At 41.9% G+C, this 19,067-nt stretch overlaps 1 protein-coding gene across 1 annotated transcript; it reads right to left on the reverse strand.

The window, feature by feature from the left end:
* Window positions 1–1,627: 1,627 nt before the first annotated feature.
* On the reverse strand, window positions 1,628–5,795 carry LOC127008645 (uncharacterized). The gene is made up of 4 exons (XM_050880931.1): window positions 5,712–5,795; window positions 3,512–3,580; window positions 2,793–2,929; window positions 1,628–2,397 (listed from the first exon to the last, which is right to left on the reverse strand). The coding sequence occupies exons 1-4, from the start codon at window positions 5,721–5,723 to the stop codon at window positions 1,992–1,994; spliced, it is 624 nt and encodes a 207-aa protein (XP_050736888.1). The 5' UTR covers window positions 5,724–5,795; the 3' UTR covers window positions 1,628–1,991.
* Window positions 5,796–19,067: the final 13,272 nt, after the last annotated feature.

Below are 19,067 nucleotides of genomic sequence, written 5' to 3' on the forward strand. Positions count from 1 at the left end.
TCCTCTTACTGATAGTCTTCTACCTCTTAAATTCCGCCTCCATGTTGCCTCTCTATCTTCTATCGATATTTTTACGCTGACTGCTCTTCTGAACTTGCTAACGGCATGCCTCCACCCCTCCCGCGGCCTCGCCGCACATGACTTTCTACTCATGCTCATCCCTTTACTGTCCAAATCCCTTACGCACTATGTTAACCATCGTTTTCACTCTTTCATCCCTCACCCAGGTAAACTCTGGAACAATCTTCCTTCATCAGTATTTCCTCCTGCCTGCGACTTGAATTCTTTCAAGAGGAGGGTATCAGGACACCTCTCCTCCCGAAACTGACCTATCTTTCGGCTACTCCTCTCGACTCTTTTGTAGGAGCAGTGAGTAGCTGGCTTTTTTTCATTATTGTTTTCTTTTTTTTGCCCTTGAACTGTTTCCTCTTCCGTAAAAAAGAAGAAAAAAATTACCACATGTCTTTCCTCAGTAAAATCATATTCCTCTATAGAGGCTTGCCATCCAACGAAGTGAGGCCTCTCTTTGTTGCTTTATATCATGAATCGCTGCCTGTCATGTATGTGAAGAGAAAATTAAATTTATAGAACTCTAACTTTAAGTCATTATATTAGTGTACCCAGTAAATTCATATATGCTCCCTCAATAATGACTTTTTTTTATCAAAGTGAGCTTTTCCTTTGTTGATTTTTGCCTTAAGTTGCCACTTACCATGTGGTTGAAGATACCTTAAACTTAATGTAACCTAACTGCCCCCTAAAAGAACAGATACCATAATTATGTCTTCAACCTTCATTTGTACCCTAATCCATGGGACTTGCTTCCTGTCTCTTGGTGTTGAACCTAACATTTTTCTCTGTGTGCTTGTTAATGTTCCCTCTAACTCTTCTTTGAGGTGCCCAATTTCTGAACTATATATTGGGACTGGCAAGATATACTGATTGTGCACCTGTCTCTTTAGGAAGAGTGGCAAGCTTCTATTTAGGATGTTACTGTTTACGGAAAGGTCCCCATCCCTTGCTGATTTGTTTTTCATGGACAGGGTTTGCTTTTGTTGTTTGCCATAGATATGTGTGTTACTCTACTCTCAAGTCTTTGGTTCCCTATCTTTATGACTTAGCTAGGGGTCTACATCAAGGCAGTTGACTCTATGTGCTGTAGGCCAGAATGAAAGTACTACATGGTAAAAGACAAGCGTGTTGATGTAGAATGGCGATTTTGTTCAGACAATATTTAAAAAAGAGTAGAAGTGTGTGTATGTCGAGAGTGCAAGGATATTGTTTAGGCTCATTGATAAGGTTGATGATAACATGAGTGAGTTGGAAGGGTTTCTTAAAAAAAGCGGCTTTAACAAGAGAGTTGGAAGCTTGTGGCGTGGCTGTCCCATCAGTAGTACTGGGAGGAAACAAGGTGTCATATATATATATATATATATATATATATATATATATATATATATATATATATATAGATATAGAGAGAGAGAGAGAGAGAGAGAGAGAGAGAGAGAGAGAGAGAGAGAGAGAGAGATTATATCCGTTTTTTGGATTGTGTTTTTACCTGCTTAGTGGAGTTCCCACATTTTGTAGCTATGATACTGAGAGGGCAGACTTTAAAGAAAGCACATTTATATAGTAATTATTTTGTTTAACAAAATAAATACACAGACTTCAGCAGTCCAGTTGTCATAAATTATAACTATTTCGTATGAAATACAGTGACAGCCGCATAATACCTATATTAGAATTTTGTACTTTAATGAAAATATAAAATGGTAATATTCCATTTCCAGTGAAATGATGCAAATCCCAAGGTGCAGAAAACATATCTTTGGCAGCACACTTCTAAAGCAAGTAAATTCATTCATGAATCATGATCTGTAGCCTGGGAAGTGCACCTTGCCACCGTTGGCGTACAATGTTAGTTTTCGTGTCGCGTCACTGTATTTCATGGCGGAGGCACAGGCAGGGTGGGGGCGGCGAGGTATGAATTAACCGAACCGTGAGTCTTCAAAGCTGGCGTTGATTATTCCCCCGTCGATGATGCCTCCGTCGATGATTCCTCCGTCGATAATGCCGCCGTCGATGATCCCGCCGTCAATAACGGTTTCGAAGGTGGCTGGTTGGCTGATGAAACTCTGCTGGGGTTGTGGCCGGACGAAGGGGCGGGGGGCTGGGGCGATGGGTCGGGGGGCACTGATAACGTTGGCGGCGGCACCGAAGGAAGATCGTCCGGAGTCGAAGCTCTTACCGAAGTTCTGCGAGGCTGCTACGGCGGCACCCTGGCTGTTCTCTTGCGTCAGGGAGTTAGTGTAGTAGTTGGTGACATCAGGACCGGGCTCCTCGCTGACCTCAGCCTGGAAGCCGGAGTTGCCCTCCACGAAGTATCGCACCACTCTAAGGTTAGGAAGATAAGTACATATTACGTATATCATCGTGTCTTGTCCTCGTCCTGCAGCCCAAATAGTATAAGATATATGTCCACGATTGAAATGTGTTAGGACGAGATTTTATTCAGCGTACCATCAAATATAGAGAACGAAATAGAAAACGTTAAGCGAAAGGGAGACAATGTGGAACTATTCAATAATTTCGTCTTTCTCCTATAGTGTTGCAGCCTCATGATAGCGGTAGAAGTTGTAGTAGCAGTAGTTTAAGGAATAGAGTAGCAGAAGTAGTAGTAGTAGTAGTAGTAGTAATAGTAGTAGTAGTAGTAGTAGTAGTAGTAGTAGTAGTAGTAGTAGTAGTAGTAGTAGTAGTAGTAAGAGCGCACCATCAGCAGCACTACACACCTGAAGAGACCGTTGGGCTGGAGCCAGCGGTATTCACCCTCAGTGCGGCCAGACGGTAACACGGATTGCTTGTGCTCCTTGGCGTCTCCTGTCTCCGCCACACTCACGCCGTAGCCGAAGTCGTGCGGCGTGGGAGGCTGCAAGGATGTTTGAATCAGTGTCTCCTCAGCGTTGTAACTCACGCCTATGGTCGATGTGGCTGCATAGTTTTCGTTTGACTATGGCTATCTTAATTGGCTCAGGTCTAATTCTTCCTCCTTTTGGTTTTCTCAAGTCTCTCCTATCGTTCTTTTATGTGGCTATCTTATCATATATTCTATTATGCTTCAGTATCATTAATAGTTATTATGACTATCCTGATATGATTTCGTTACGGCTCCCCACTACACTTCATCTACTCCCGAGTTTCATATATCATAATGCGGCAAATAATTCAATAAACTAAAGTCCTACGTGTCCCTATAGTTTACCCATTCTTCTCCCAACACTCATATTGGCCCTTTAGTAAGATTTCGTTGTAGACATTAGGGGAACTACGTGTTTTTGACTTGTTTTTCTTAAGATATCGTCATAGCTATGCAGGGAACTTTTTATGAGTGTTAGGAATCGAAGTATTGCGCCTTTGAACTTGTGTTGCTGAGGCCCAAAGAACACCAAGAACACCTGAGCCATTCATTAGGTAACAGGTGTTGGGATGGTCTTGAGACGTTGTTCTTTACCAGGTCTTCCTCGCTGCTGAACTGCGGCGCTGCGATGCTCGCGCTGACCGCAAGAGCGAGTACGATGAGCTGGAAGGGGACAGAATAGGACAGAATTAGTATCAGCATATTAGTATTGATTTATTATTACCATTCTTTAAAGTAGTAGTAGTAGTAATAGTAGTAGTAGTAAAAGAAGAAGACGAAGTAGTAGTAGTAGTAGTAGAAGTAGTAGTAGAGGGCTGTTGTAGTAGTGAATTGTTTAAAGGAAAAAAAAATCATAATCTTAATGGGATGGAATTTAGTAAAGAATGTCATGAGGTGTCTAATGATGAGATAAATTCCATATATATCAAAGCAGAATAACCCCCAAAAAAGAGTAATGCGGTTTGTAATAAGAAAATGAAGTACAAAAATAGTAAAAAAAACCCGGTGAAGAATAGATTTAAAAGTTATAAAAAGTGTTACAAAGGTTATAATTCATTCAACCTACATCTCCTTAAGCAAGTTTATATAAATCGTTTTCATTAAAAGTTGTGTATAATCCAAGGTTTGTTGCGTATCGGTTCTTCTTTTCTTAGGTTTTTGTTAACGTTCATGTGCTTGTGATAGATTGATTATGCGAATAGGACTAATTTGTAGCCTTTGCGGAGTATGTGTATGCTCGGGTAATTTTTTAAATGGTGTTTTGGGTGACTAATTTATCGTTTTTTCCCATTTTCCCATTTTTTCCCCTTATTTCCCTCCTCTTTTTCCCTCCCTTATCCTTTTTCTCCCTATTTTTTTCCTCCTTTCTCCCCTTTCCCCTCCTTTTTCTTACCTTTTCCTCTCTTTCCCCTATTTTTCTTCCCTTTCCTCCATTTCCCCTTTTTTCCCTCGCGTTCTCGTTGTGTAAGACTTAGGCGTGTGTGCTGCCATCTCTCGGGGTAGATAAGAGTTGTTTTTCTGGGATATTTTTTGCGAGTACCGTGCGTGGAGTGTGACGATTTCTACACGTCCTCTCACTATTATTATGTATGGGGAAACCGCCACACCATTTGAGCATCCCATCTAGCACGTTTTTATTTCTGCTAGTGATTAATGAGGGGGAAAATAATGCGTAATGGGGGACTCTGTTAAAATACTACCCACATATCTAACCTAGCCTAGCCTAACCTTACCTAGCCTTACCTAACCTAGCCTAGCCTAGCCTAACAACTTAACCTACTGTTCATCACTTCGGTTCACATTTACTCTCTCTCTCTCTCTCTCTCTCTCTCTCTCTCTCTCTCTCTCTCTCGTTAATCACCATATTGTCACCTTGAACTACCTTTCCTTCCCTATCTACCGCGCCGGCACCTTGCTTATTTAGTCTTCCTTTCACCCACTCATCTACCTCCCCCTTCCCCTTCCCTCCTCTTCCCTTTCGGCTGTCCCTAGGTAAATTACCATAACCTGTTCCCTCCCCTTCACTCCTTCCCCTTCGGCCCGTGTCAAGTCACCGCCGTGGAACGCAAAGTCATCCTGGCCTTTCCTCGCGTATACACCGGTTTCACTTTTACCGGTGAGCGTATAGGGAGAGAGGGAGAAGGGGAGGAAGGACGGTAGGATGGGAGGGGGTGAAGAGGGAGAGAGGGAGGGAGAGAGAAAGAGAGAGAGGGAAGCGTCTTCGTTTGTTTTTGTCTCGTGTCTGAAGGTCTCGGAAGCTCATCCTTGCAAGCGTGTGGATGTCGCGCAATTACCCACCACCACCACCACCATTCCTGTCACCACCACCACCATCTCCTGTCATCACCACCACTACCTCTACGTCTCTCATCACCGTAGTGTTACCTATGATTTTGTCTGGTTATGGGAACTAAATCATCCTTTGACAATGATTAATGTAAGCGTAGTTTCGAGTATAGTAATTCAGTAATACCGGAGTCACAGTAAAATAAACGTAACTCCGTAAATAATGCAGTCATACGGGTTATACAGTCATACGGTAGTCACAAAAATAGGCGTAGTTTCATATACAGTAAGGTGGTCATTCGGGAGTCACAATAACTAACAAAGTGTCCAGTAGGGCGGTCAAACAGCGTCACACTAACAAAATACGGCACTCCAAAAAGCTCATTTCGCGACACTTCGAAGCACAACCCAAGTTCACTGTTCCGTTCACTTCCAAAGCTAGAGATCCGGGCCAGCGCGGAGCCTGAGGGGAGAGCCGCGGCAGGAGCCTCGGCCCGGCGTTTCTCACCTTTGCTGCCATGGCCGGGAATGGAGAGAGACAGACTGTAGCATCCCTTCCCTCCTGCCGGGGCTATATACCTTTACTTTCACGCGGGGGTCGCAGTCCTGGCGGCTCCGACCATTGCCACCTTTCCCTTACCTGCCCAACATTGATTACCTTTCCCTTACCTTACCCATAACGAGATAACGCATTACACGACTGACCAGAGGAATGCAAAGGTAGCCTAAGGGAGGAAACGCCGTGGAAAGGTTGAAGGGTTAGATGGAAATTGAGTCGTGGAGGAATTCTTGGCAACTAAAGGAAGGGAGGGACCATCTTTCCACGCGTGTTTGTGACCCCGAAGGTGAACTTGAGTCCTACCCCCGATCCGGCCTGTCGTCCCGTGTGCGTCCCCGGCAGGAGAAAGTAGTCTGTCTGTCTTGCGGTCGAGCGGAGATAGAAAAAAATAATTAGTTTCCTTCGTATCCTATATCGAGAACTAACTCACTCGTTGATGATGGAAAAAAAAGAAAAGGAAGAGGTAGGGATACACACACACACACACACACACACACACACACACACACACACACACACACATACACACATACAAGGGAAGGATCAATGAGGACAGACTGACAGACAAATAGATAGATAGATAGACAGACAAGTTGGTTTGGTGCTATAAGACGATGACCTAGTAGCGTTTTTTTTTCTTTTCCTTATTCGTCGTCCTACTGTTTTGATTGTGATTCTGCTTGATTTTTCCTTGTGTTGTTTTTTGCTTGTTTTTCCTTGTTTTATTTTTTTCTTGTTTTGTTGAATGGTGTTTGTTTGGGATGTGGTTGTTTTTCCTTCTTAATTTCTTCTTTCTCTTCTTCTTTTTCTTCCTTTCTTTCTTTCTTCATCATCATTATCATCTTCATTTTCTTCTTCTTCTTCTTCTTCTTTCTTTTCTTCTCGTTATTTCTCCTCTCCTTTCCCATCCCTCGTTTTATTCTCCCTTTTCAGTTCTTCCCTCTTCCGTTTCTTCATCCCCTCCCCCCCCATCATCATCATCATCATCATCATCAGCAGCAGCAGCCAAAGCACCAATACGCATGATTAGAACTTTTTACCCCTCAGGAACGTCGGCTCGTGTCAAGGGCAGTCTCTTGCAAAGATTACATTTTATCATGCTTATCATCCACGGCAGAGAGAGAGAGAGAGAGAGAGAGAGAGAGAGAGAGAGAGAGGAGTGTCAACCAGTCAAGCCAGATCTTCAGTCACCCCGTTTTTTTATCTTTTTACTGCGACTTTTTTTATTCATTAATCATGAAAGTAGTAAAGTTACAATGACATCTTATGCAACGACGACAACAACAAAAAAATGTCGCAAATATGGAATGGTAGGAGTTGCAAGACTTGAGAAACTTGACGAACTGACCAGCAACAAGTTTTTATTCGTTTCATTTTATGCCTTCGTTGTCTATCTTTCGCTTATGTAAGGTGAGATTGACATAGATTTTATTTTTATGTAATGGCTATAGCGCCGGTATGCTCTCATGAAGGGCCGCTTGGACGACCCCACCCTGATAGTGGAGCAAGCGAATTTAATTTACAGTGGCTGCCGTGATGTGTTTATACAGATAGAGATACAGATAGATATAGATAGAAAGATAGATAGACATATAGACAGATTGGTAGATAGACAAGTAGATAGACATATATAGATAGATTGGTAGATAGACAAGTAGATAGACATATATAGATAGATTGGTAGATAGACAGGTAGATAAATAGAGAGGGCAATAATTAACTTTCTACACAGCCTCTCCGGGACCAGTTGTTGGCAGGGCATCTAATCATCGTAACACGTAATGCTATTGTATGGTGATATGAAGGCTGTGACTGGAAACGATACAGGGAGCGACACGGATAACAGAATGAGCAAGGAAGAAAGAACGGGAGGGTATACTGCTTCACCTGTACCTGCTAATTGTGTGCCAGAACGATACAGGTGTTTATAGGTATTGTGCAAGGTGGAAAGGGGAAAGTCCTCTAATATACCTGTGTTTTGTGATAATGAGAAGGCAACACAGGTAACACATTGACTATATTGAGGGTGGGAGAATTAGGAGTTTTGGTTCTGTGCGTGCTAACCGTGTCCTAATTCTTGTGCCTTTGTTTTTGTAATATATATGAAGACAATACCCGCAACACATTGGCAAAATATTAAGTATGGTAGAATTAGAAGGTGTTTTGCCTTACCCGCGCGTGGTAATGTGTGTCTAGGTGAGTCGTGTTGCTGTGGGACCTTAGCATTTGCCCCCATCATGCCGGAGTCCGTAAAGGCCACGTTTTGCCCGGAGGCGGAATTTAGTTAGGCAACCCTCCGAATCCGAAGGTGTTGGACATAGAAAACGGGCTTGTAATTGCGACCTTCACCCCGTACGTAATGTGGTGTCCTTTACATTCGTACTGTGAGATAATCTTTTTTTCTCTTTATAGGTTAAGTCCATAGTGGTGATAGTGGTACTTGTGTTAGTGTTTATTGTACGTAGTGACTTGCCTGAATTTTCCCACCCTTCAGTATTTGCCTTATAAATTGACAGGCCAAGGAGAGACAGACAAGAAAAGATAAGTACTACAAACAAGAAGCAAATGAGAGCCACAATCTAGACTCGAGAGGAGAGAGAGAAAGGAGATAAATAGATTCAACACCAAATTCAACAACAACAAAATGAGATGAAAACATAACATTGACATCAACGTAAACAGGACAACGGAAGAGACAAATAGCACAACACTAACGGTAAATAAGGAGTCGCAAAGGGATGACAGTTCGATGATCCCGATATTGCACGAGAGAGAGAGAGAGAGAGAGATATAGGTGAGTCCAGATGGTCGCCGGCTTCCACCCCTCACATCAACTATTCCCAAAGGCCGAAAAGGAGACCAATCACGATCTAAGAAGTGTTTTTGTAGGTTCATGGCACAGAAGAATGATCAAACTACTTGAAGGGTCATAAAACTACCCCTGGCAATGCCCAAGACTCCTACGAAAGCCTTGTCAAATATGCGTGTTTGGGCTTCGATATGTTTAAGAATATATGCGACCCTTTTAGCCCTTGTAACGACTCCCAACTTCGGCTGTTTCTTCTTCTCTTCATATTATTGTTTCTTGTTCTCCAATCGTATGCTAAAACTTCTTGGTCTTCTTTTTTATAGTATTCTTAATCGTTTTTTTTTTCCACAATTGTGTTTATAAATCGTTTTCTTACATCGTTATCTATGTAGGGGTAATAATATGTCTGCTATGCTGCGGTGAATTCTTAAACTGCTTGACCTTTCCTTTTTCCTTTAGTAATTTTAATCGTTTTTTTTTTTTTTACCCACAATTGCTATAAATCCTCTCCTTGTATTGCTGTCTTTATGCCTTGGTTGTAGGAGTAACATGTCTGGTATTGGTCGGCGTGTTCGTGGACTTCGGCGCGCGACTCATCTCGGCGCGAAAGAAAAAGAGAGATAAAAAAAAGATGCCGAGGTGCGAGTCATCAGGTTCTTCGCTTCTCGGTCAGTGTTTGGCCGAAGGAAGTTTTCAAGGCGAACCAGCGAAAGTATTTTATGTCGTGTGGTGGGGCGATGGGGTGTCCCGCTTACTGGGGTGTGGTGTGTGTGTGTGCGTGTGTGTGTGTGTGTGTGTGTGTGTGTGTGTGTGTGTGTGTGTTGGTATGTTATTTATTATGTATGTATTTGTTTATTCATTAATTTTGTTTGTTTATCCTCACTTTCATCTTCGTCGTCATCTTGTTCTTGTTATTCTTGTTCTTTATATTGTTCTTGTTTTCATTCTTGCTCTTCTTGTTCTCCTTACTACTACTACTACTACTACTACTACTACTACTACTACTACTACTACTACTACTACCACCACCACCACCTGTATGTAATGAAAGCAAGACGTTGGCAGCAAGTGAGAGTCGAACCTGTAATCATGTTGCCTGTACGAGTTAATAGAATTCTTGGCAACTGGTTTCGAATGTCGATTGATGGAGAGAGAAAACTTTTATTATTCATGGACTTATTATACTTGATGTTAGTGGGGCTGGATTTACGAGGCGTGCAATCATTATTATTAGTTAAGCAAATGAGAGAGTGGTTAAGGGGGTGTTAACTAATGGAAGGAAATAGAACAGCTTATGAATTAGTTTAGATCGTTTGGTATATAAAGTTTAAAGGTAGAAATTAGTTTATTGTTAGTGTGTTAAAAGCTTCGCGGATATTTGAGAATGGTGAAAGATATTGAGGTGTTAAGTAATGGAAGCAAATAGAACAGCTTGTGAATTGGTTTAGATCGTTTGGTATATAAAGTTTAAAGGTGGAAATTAGTTTATTCATTGTCAGTGTGTTAAAAGCTTCGCGGATGTTTGCGATTGATGAAAGATATTGAGTTGTTAATAGAATAGCTTATGAATTGGTTTATGGTTTAGAATTTAGAGCGTTTGATATATAATGTTTAAAAGTAGGAATTAGTTTATTTTTTGTTAGTGTGTTAAAAGCTTCGTGGATATTTGAGAATGGTGAAAGATATTGAGGTGTTAAGTAATGGAAGCAAATAGAACAGCTTATAAATTAGTTTAGATTGCTTAATATATTACGTTTAAAAGTAGCAATTAGTTTATTTTTTGCTAGTGTGTTAAAAGTCTTGCCGATATTTGAGAATGGTGAAAGATGTTGGGGAATGATACAGGTTACAAAGAGTTTGAATTGATGGGTGAAGGTATAGTAAGTTGCGAGTGTTTACATGGACTAAAAAGCCAAACTAGCAACATAACTCATAATAAATACTAATACGACGTTCAAAATAATTAGACGTAAGGAATAGGAAAGTTGAAAGCTCACGCCAACCCGTTCTTCACCTGAGATGGACAACCGCGTACCCATGGCCTAGGGGTCGAGTGTGCTCGTGTTACCACCATTACTTGCCTCGGCTATCCTCAGGTGACCATTTGTTTGGTTGCCCCGGATACCCTCCCCTAACCCCCCTCATGTGACCGTGTATTGACCAACCCGTTAAAAGGATGACACAGCGAGGAGGGTCTTGTTTCTATCCCCCGAACCTGGTTACAGCCGAGGCACCATTGCTAGGTATTGCTACATGGGAAGTTTTTTGTTAAGTGCTGCCCTATAACGCCTGTAGGGTTTCTTGTGGGGCCTTTTTAATGACCCCTGCCAGTTTGAGAGGTGCCTTGATACTGGACCGACTGAGTATGCTTCATTTCATAGCCCAGAGAAACGAGGATATTACTACACTGACCACGTTAGGTTCCTAGCTTAGCAACGAGAGGTTCTGTCGTCTGGAAGTCTTTTAATACTCTGGATATACGAAAAAGTTAGTTAGTGGAGAGTTGAAAATGCCTCACCTTACACTGACTTGTTTCTCAGCCTAGGAACAACATCAACAAATACTCCTACTTTACGGCTGTGTGATACATAGCTACAGATAATTACAGGTTAGTTAAAGTAGAGTAAAAAACGCCCATCGCACGTAGGGAAAGTAGACGGTGAGAAAAGAAACAGTAGCTACAGATTACTAGTTTGACGGAGAAAGTTACTAGTCGCGTGGGTAGCAAAGGAGAGTTAAACCTAATGGAAGAGTGACCGAAACCCAAGTTGTAAATGGAATAGAGAGTTAGGTAGGGATGCGAACCTGTTTCATACTTATAGAAGATTACCTGGGATTGAAGAAAGGTGTAACAGGAAAACCAGGTGAAAGAAGATTAATTAAGAGGGGGAAAGGTTTGAATTGAAATCAGGGAATGTGATGATTGAGAATGTGAAAGAAGAGATAAAGGTGATAGAATAAAATTAGGAAACAGAGAAAACAGAGAAAGATACTAGATAAAAGTGTAAGAAGAGGAGAATTACTGTAAATTGAAGTTAGAAAAGTGATGTTTGAGGATGTGATAAAAAAAGGTGACAGGAAAATTAGTTTACGAAAGTGAGAAAATATGACGTTTAAAGATGCAATAGAAAAAAAAAAAACTAGATACAAGTGAAAAAAGAGAAGTAGTGTAATTTGAGGTTAGAAAAAGTGATGTTTGAGGATGTGATAAAAAAAGGTAAATGTGAAAGGGGAAAATTAGTTAACGAAAGTGAGAAAATATGACGATTAAAAATGTAATAAAAAAAAACTAGATAAAAGTGAACAAGAGGAGAACTACTGTAATATAAGGTTAGAAAAAGTGATATTTGACGATGTAACAAAAAAAATAGCCAAATAAAAACGACAGAAAACGAGAAAGGGCGTACATGGAACTCAGCAAATATGATTAATGATGAAATGGAAAACCCAGGTAAGGCTAAAAAACAGGTAAACGGCGTGAAAGTGAGTTAGCCAAGGTGATAGTTAAGGGTATAATGGACAGACCAGGTATAGAGGTGTGAGAAGACGTAAATGGTGGAAGTCTGCAAATAGTCATGAAGAAAGGTAATGTATGGCTATGTGTTACGTGCGAGTGGAGAAGAATGGGAGAAAGTATGCTTGTGAGGTGTGGCAGGAAGGATGGGAAGGAGAGGAGGAGGAGGAGGAGGAGGAGAGTTAGCGGGACATGGACTGAGACGGAAATGGGTGGTTATGCGAGAAAGTAAAGTTATGTATGGGAGTGGCGACAGTGATAAAGAATGGAAGGAATGAGGGAAAGTGTGATAGGAGAGGAGATTTTAAGAAGACACTGGACGAGGAGGGAGTGGAAGGTTATGCGAGAAAGTAAAGGTATGCATGGGAGTTTCGACAGTGATAAAGAATGGAAGGAATGAGGGAAAGTGTGATAGAGGAGATTTTGAGAAGACACTGGACGAGGAGGAAGCGGAAGGCTATGTGAGAAAGTAAAAGCATGTATAGAGGAGTGGCGACACGGAATGACTGACACAATGAAGGAAGGAAGAGGCGATATGAAAGGAATGAAGGAATGAATAATAGGAGAGGAAAGGAGACATTACATGGGCTGAGGAAGAAATAGAAGGTCATATGAGAAAGTAAAGATTAGGATAGGGTTAACAAAACGGTAAATAGTGGAAGAAGAAAAGCTAGAAAAAAAATGACAGGAAAGGAGAGGAGAGGAGACATGACATGGGCTGAGGAAGAAATAGAAGATAATGTGAGAAAGTAAAGATTAGGAGATGATTGACAAAATGATAAAGAGTGAAAGAGGAAGAGATGGAAGGAAAGGAATGAGGGAATGAGTGACACTTAGCTTAACATTCAGAGAGAGAGAGAGAGAGAGAGAGAGAGAGAGAGAGAGAGAGAGAGAGCACCCGCCATGGTCTACATTCTACTGGTCAACGTAAAACAGATGACATCCACAAAAGCGTAACTGACTTGCATGACTTAATTTTTTTTTCTCCTTTATTCCATTCCTGCAACTTTATTTTTACTTTTTTTGTTATTTTTTATTTTATTTTCCTACGTCTGTTTTTTATTTCATCATTGTTTCTTTATTCTTTTCCCCAATTGTGTGTTTATTTCGTTCTTTATTCCTTTTTTTTCTTTCTTCGGTTATTTTATTTCCTCTTCCTCCTCCTCCTCTTCCTCTTTATCCTTTTCTTTATCCTGTCTTCTTCTTCTCTTTCCTCTCCTCCTTCTTTCTCATCTCGTCTGTCTCATCTCCACCGTCTCCAGGCACCCAATTCCTTCTCCTCCTCTTCTTCATTTTCCTGTTTTTCTTCTTCTTTCTCCTTTTCAATATCCTTTCTTCTACTTCTGTTTCCTCTCCTCCTCCTTTCTCATCTCGTCTGCCTCATCTCCACCGTCTTCAGGCACCCAATTCCTCCTCCTCTTCTTCCTTTTCCTGTTTTTCTTCTCCCTCTTTCTCCCTTTCTATATCCTTTCTTCTACTTCTCTTTCCTCTCCTCCTCCTTTCTCATCTCATCTTTCTCATCTCCACCCTCTTCATGCATCCAATTCCTCCTCCTCCTCCTTTTCCTCTTTTTCTTCTTCCTCTTTCTCCTTTTCTATATCCTGTCTTCTTTTCTTCTTCTCCTTCTTTCTCATCTCGTCTCCCTCATCACCGTCTTGAGGCATCCAATTCGGCAGTTCCTTTATCTCGTCATTTCCTCGGGTTGGTTCGGATAAGCAGCACGAATGCGACGCCCAAACACTTCGGCCCATCATCATTATCATTAAGGGGGGGGGGGGGTGAGTAGGGGCGGGAGCGAGGCGGGGTGGCTGGGTCTATGTGCTCTACTTGCCGCGAAGAAAGACTGAGACAACACGGCGGAGCTGACGTGTCTCTTTAAAGGTGGAAGGCAGGATTCAGTTTGGTCCCCCCTCGTCCCTTGTTGAATGACGTCCCGTTCTTTATGCTCGTGATGCATTACGATGGCGTCAGAATACCCATGTCAGGAGGAAGAGGAGGAGGAGGAGGAAGAGGAGGAGGGGGGTGTTGAAGAAGACATGAAGGAGAAAGGAGTACAAACAGAGGAGGAGGGATAAAAAATGATACAGGAAAAGAGAGAAAGAGAAAGAAAGAAGAGGAGTTGAAGAAGACACGAAAGAGAAAGGAGAAGAAAGAGAAAAGGAGGAGGAAGTGGAGGTGGAAGAAGAAAGAATGGAACAAGAAAAGGAAAAGAAAATAACAAATACGAGGAGAAGGAAAAGTTGAAGCCGCGAAAGAAAAAGAAGGACAAGGAAAAGTAGAAAAGGAGGAGGAGCTGGAAGAAGAAAGAGGGATACAGGAAAAGAGAAATAAGAATACGAGAGAAAATTAGGAGCAGAATAAATTAGATACAGAAAAAAAAGGAGAAAAAGAGCCGAGGAAACATGGAATCTGGACGGGCTAAGTTTCGTAGAAGAAGAAAAAAGAAAAAAAAAAAGAAAAAAAGACGAAAAGAAACGTATTCCAAGGGGAGGGGAGGGGTGGGGGGGTTGGGCCAAAGTTTCGTAAGGTCTTAAAAGTTCTCTGTCCAAGGAAAGGGGAAAGGAAAATGAGGGTAAGATGAGAGGAGAGTAAAAAGAAGAAGGAGAAGAAGAAGAAGAAGAAGAAAAAGAAGAAGATAAAAAAGTTAACAGCGACAAGATGAGTTTGCGCGTCTGGAGTTTACTCGAGAGCGGCATCGTGTTAACCAGTCACGCAGCCCCTCCCCCTTCACCCCATCCGCCCCCCCTTCCCTCCCTTCCCTTCAGTGCCTCCTAGTGCCACGCCCTTCTGTGCCTACTGCTCCCTTCTCTCCGCCCTTCCCTTCTCTTTTTTCTGCTTTCTCATCCTTTTGTTTCCCTTCTCTTCCCTTCCCTTCCCTTCGTTCCCTTTTGGTCCACTTTCCCCCCCTTCCTTTTTCTTCCCTTCCCTTCCCTTCTCTTATTTCTGCTTTCTCATCCCTTTGCTTCCCTTCCCTTCGTTTCCTTTAGGCCCTTTTTCCCCTCCTTCCTTTCCCTTCCCTTTCCCTTTCTTCTCTTAATTTGCTTCTCATTCTCTCTTTTTTTCTTTCGTTTTCCTTCCCTTTCTCCCTTTTTGACCCTTTCTTTTCCCTCCTTTCCTTTTCTTTTCCGTCTCTTAATTATCCCTTTTCCTCTCCTCTCTTCCCTTTCCTTCCTTTCACACCCTTTCTCTTTCCTGCTCTTCCTTTCTCTTCTCCCTTTTTTTTTTGTTTGTCTTTAATTCGTTTTCTTTCCCTCCCTTCCTTTCGTTTCATATCCTCCCTTTTCTTCCCTTTCATCTTTAATCTCTTTTTCTCCCTTTCTCCTCCTGCCTTTCCCTTCCTTTGTTTGCTAATCGTTTCTCCTCCTATTATATCTTCCCTTCCACTTTCTCCCTTCTTTTTCCTTTCCTTTGGTTTATCCTCCCATTTCTTCTCTTTCCTCAATTCCCTTTCTTCTTCCTTTTATTTATGTTTCTTTATTCTCTTTTTTGGTGTCCGGTTCTTGTGTTTTTAAGTGACTCGTCTCTCTCCCTCTCTTCTCGTCTTTTCTCTCTTCCTCTCTCTTTTCCCTCCTCCTCGCCACACTCTTCTGCTTTCAAGAGACCCCTTACCTCCTTCTCTCTTCTCTCTCTCTCTCTCTCTCTCTCTCTCTCTCTCTCTCTCTCTCTCTCTCTCTCTCTCTCTCTCTCTCTCTCTCTCTCTCTCTCTCTCTCTCTCTCTCTCTCTCTCTCTCTCTCTCTCTCTCTCTCTCTCTCTCTCCCTCCCTCGTTACTAATGATCTGAGATGGTTGATAATTGTCATATTTTTTGCCTCTACGTCCGCTGATGAGTTTTATTTATCATGATCTAAGTGTGTGTGTGTGTGTGTGTGTGTGTGTGTGTGTGTGTGTGTGTGTTCTCAATCAGCTTACCTTCTCATTCTGTGGATATTGACGGAGATAAATATTGGCAGACTAGTCATTCTCTCTCTCTCTCTCTCTCTCTCTCTCTCTCTCTCTCTCTCTCTCTCTCTCTCTCTCTCTCTCTCTCTCTCTCTCTCTCTCTCTCTCTCTCTCTCTCTCTCTCTCTCTCTCTCTCTCTCTCTCTCGGCCTGGTAGGATCTGGTCTGGTCTCCCTTTCTCTCTAACCTAATTTCTGCTGTCTGTCAATATGTATCTGTGTGAATCCGTATACCTGTCTGTGTGTGTGTGTGTGTGTGTGTGTGTGTGTGTGTGTGTGTGTGTGTGTGTGTGTGTCGGTTCGTCTGTCTGTCTGCACTTCCTTTCACTAACCCATCAACAAGGTCATTTCCCCCCTTAAGAGTATCCTAGTATCCTTCGTACCCTTCCTTCCTTACACCGCAAAGCCATGAGTGTCCTTCCTTCCTTCACCGCAACGCTCCTTAACTCACCACATTTTTCCTTTCGTGACCACTGTCCTTCCTTTCCTTCCCTCCTCGCCTTCCGTGCCCTCAATGCTTCGTCCCCTTCACCTTACTCGTATTTCCACCTCCCCACTTTTCCTGTACCCGCAGTAACCACTTTTAAGACCTCTACATCCATCTAATCCCTTTTTTCATACCCTCATTGCTTCCTCCCTTTCACCTTCCTCGTATTTCCACCTTCCCCCCTTTTCCTGTACCCGCAGTAACCACTTTTAAGACCTCTACATCCATCTAATCCCTTTTTTCATACCCTCATTGCTTCCTCCATCCTCCCCTTCACCTTACTCGTATCTCCACCTTCCCTCCCTTTCCTTGAACCCGCACTAACCACTTATAAGGCCTTTACATCCGTCTAATCCCTTTTTTCATACCCTCAGTGCTTTCTCCCGTTCTATTGTCGTTCTCCTGTCCCTCCTTTCCCTGTCGCCGCCCTAACCTCTATACAACCATGCGTCGATACTCTTCTTTCACCCCCTTTTTGCTTCCTCCCGTTCACCGTCCTCGTATTTCCATCTTCCCGCTTTCCCTGTAGCCGCAGTAACCTCTTAAAACCTCTATAGATCCTTGCGTCTAATCTCTTCTTTCATGTCTTCAATACGTCCTTTCCTTCGCCCTTCTCCTCCTTCCTCATCTCTCTTTCCCCCTCAATATCCTTTTATCAGTATCTTTCTTTCATGCCCTCAGTGCTTCATTCCCTTCACAATTTTTATCTTCCCTTATCTCCTTTTCCCTCTATACACCCTTCCATCTGTACCCTTCCTTTATGCCCTCCTTCCTTCCCGTCACCCTTCTCTTCCCTTCCCTCTATACATCTTTCCATCAATATACCCCTTCATGCCCTCAATTCTCCCTTCCCTTCACCCTTCTCCTCTTCCCACGTCTCCCTTTCCCTCTATACACCCTTCCATCTATACCCTTCCTTCCTTCTCGTCACCCTTCTCTTTCCTTCCCTCTATACATCTTTCCATCAATATACTCCTTCATGCCCTCAATTCTCCCTTCCCTTCACCCTTCTCCTCTTTCCTCGTCTCCCTTTCCCTTCAGCCGCAATCCACAATGACGGGGACAGTTTTACGAACATTAGGAGATTGTATTCGCCGTCATCAGGCCGCCGCGTAACTGAAGACCGCTGGACTGTGAACACGATTAGAGGGGCGTGACATGCGTCGTCATAACAGAAAATGGGATGTCGCAACGAGCGCGCGCATTCGAGATGGGACGCCGGAGACTTGATTTGATCCTTTCCTTTAATAGTTTTCGTGTTGGTATGTTGTTTTTATGTCTGTGTGAATACGTTAAATGTCTTTTCATTGTTTTATAAGAATATGTGTGTGTCTTTGTTTTACCTTTTCTTTTCGCTGAGGCTTCATTTAATCCTTTTTCTTTAGTAGTATGTGTGTGTTAGTATGTTGTTTTAGGTTCTTATGGGGACGGTAATTATTTTTGTTTTGTTTTATAAGAGTATGTTTGTGTGTTTGTTTTACCATTTTTCGCTGAGGCTTCATTTAATCCTTTTTCTTCAGTAGTATGTGTGTGTTAGTATGTTGTTGTAGGTTCTTATGGGCACGGTAATTGTTTTTTTTTCTGTTTTATAAGAGTATGTTTGTGTGTTTGTTTTACCATTTCTTTTCGCAGAGGCTTCATTTAATCCTTTTTCTTCAGTAGTATGTGTGTTAGTATGTTGTTTTAGGTTCTTATGGGCACGGTTATTTTTTCTTATATTTTTTGTAAGAGTATATTTGTGTTTCTTTTGTTTTTTCTTGGCAGGATCTTCAATTAATCCTTTTGCTCAGTAGTATGTATGTTGGTATGTTTTAGTTTAATTACGAGCACATTGTTTATTTTTTTATTTTATGAGTTTTTTTTCAGATACTTCATACAGTCCTTTTCTTCAGTAGTATATATGTTGGTATGTTGTTTGATGTCTGTATGAGCAAGGTGACTGTTTCTGTTTAATAAGTATATGTGAGTGTGTATATTTTACTTTCTCTCTCTCTCTCTCTCTCTCTCTCTCTCTCTCTCTCTCTCTCTCTCTCTCTCTCTCTCTCTCTCTCTCTCGCAAACGTGTTCATGCAATTTTCCAAGCACGTTTGCGTAATATTATAATTATTCTGCATTTAGTAGAGTCTAAATCTTTCCCTATATCAACGCTGAATCGTATTTCCACGCACCTTTACATAATATCATAATTGAAACTCGTGTCCGTTTGTAATTACACGAACAGATGCAAACACGAACAGAGAGTTATTATTTTTCGTTACTCTTACACCCTATAATTAGAAACCCAAGTGTCGTATTGTAACTTTCCCAGCCGTGAATAATAATTGTTTTCAGCCGGTGTTACCTCAAGACCAATTAACAGCTCCTGGAGGCGTGCGTGTGGGTGGTGTTGGAGGATAAATATTTACTTGACACACTAACATCAGCAGCTAATGTAATGTGTAAGGAATTATCTCGCCTTATCATCCAGGGTCCATATGCTCAAAGATTTATTATTATTTTTTTACATCAGAGGAGTCAGTTCAAGGGCATAAAAATAGGTAACAAATATGAAGAAAAAA

This window comes from Eriocheir sinensis, chromosome 38 (assembly GCF_024679095.1).
Source record: "Eriocheir sinensis breed Jianghai 21 chromosome 38, ASM2467909v1, whole genome shotgun sequence".
NCBI lineage: Eukaryota > Metazoa > Arthropoda > Malacostraca > Decapoda > Varunidae > Eriocheir > Eriocheir sinensis.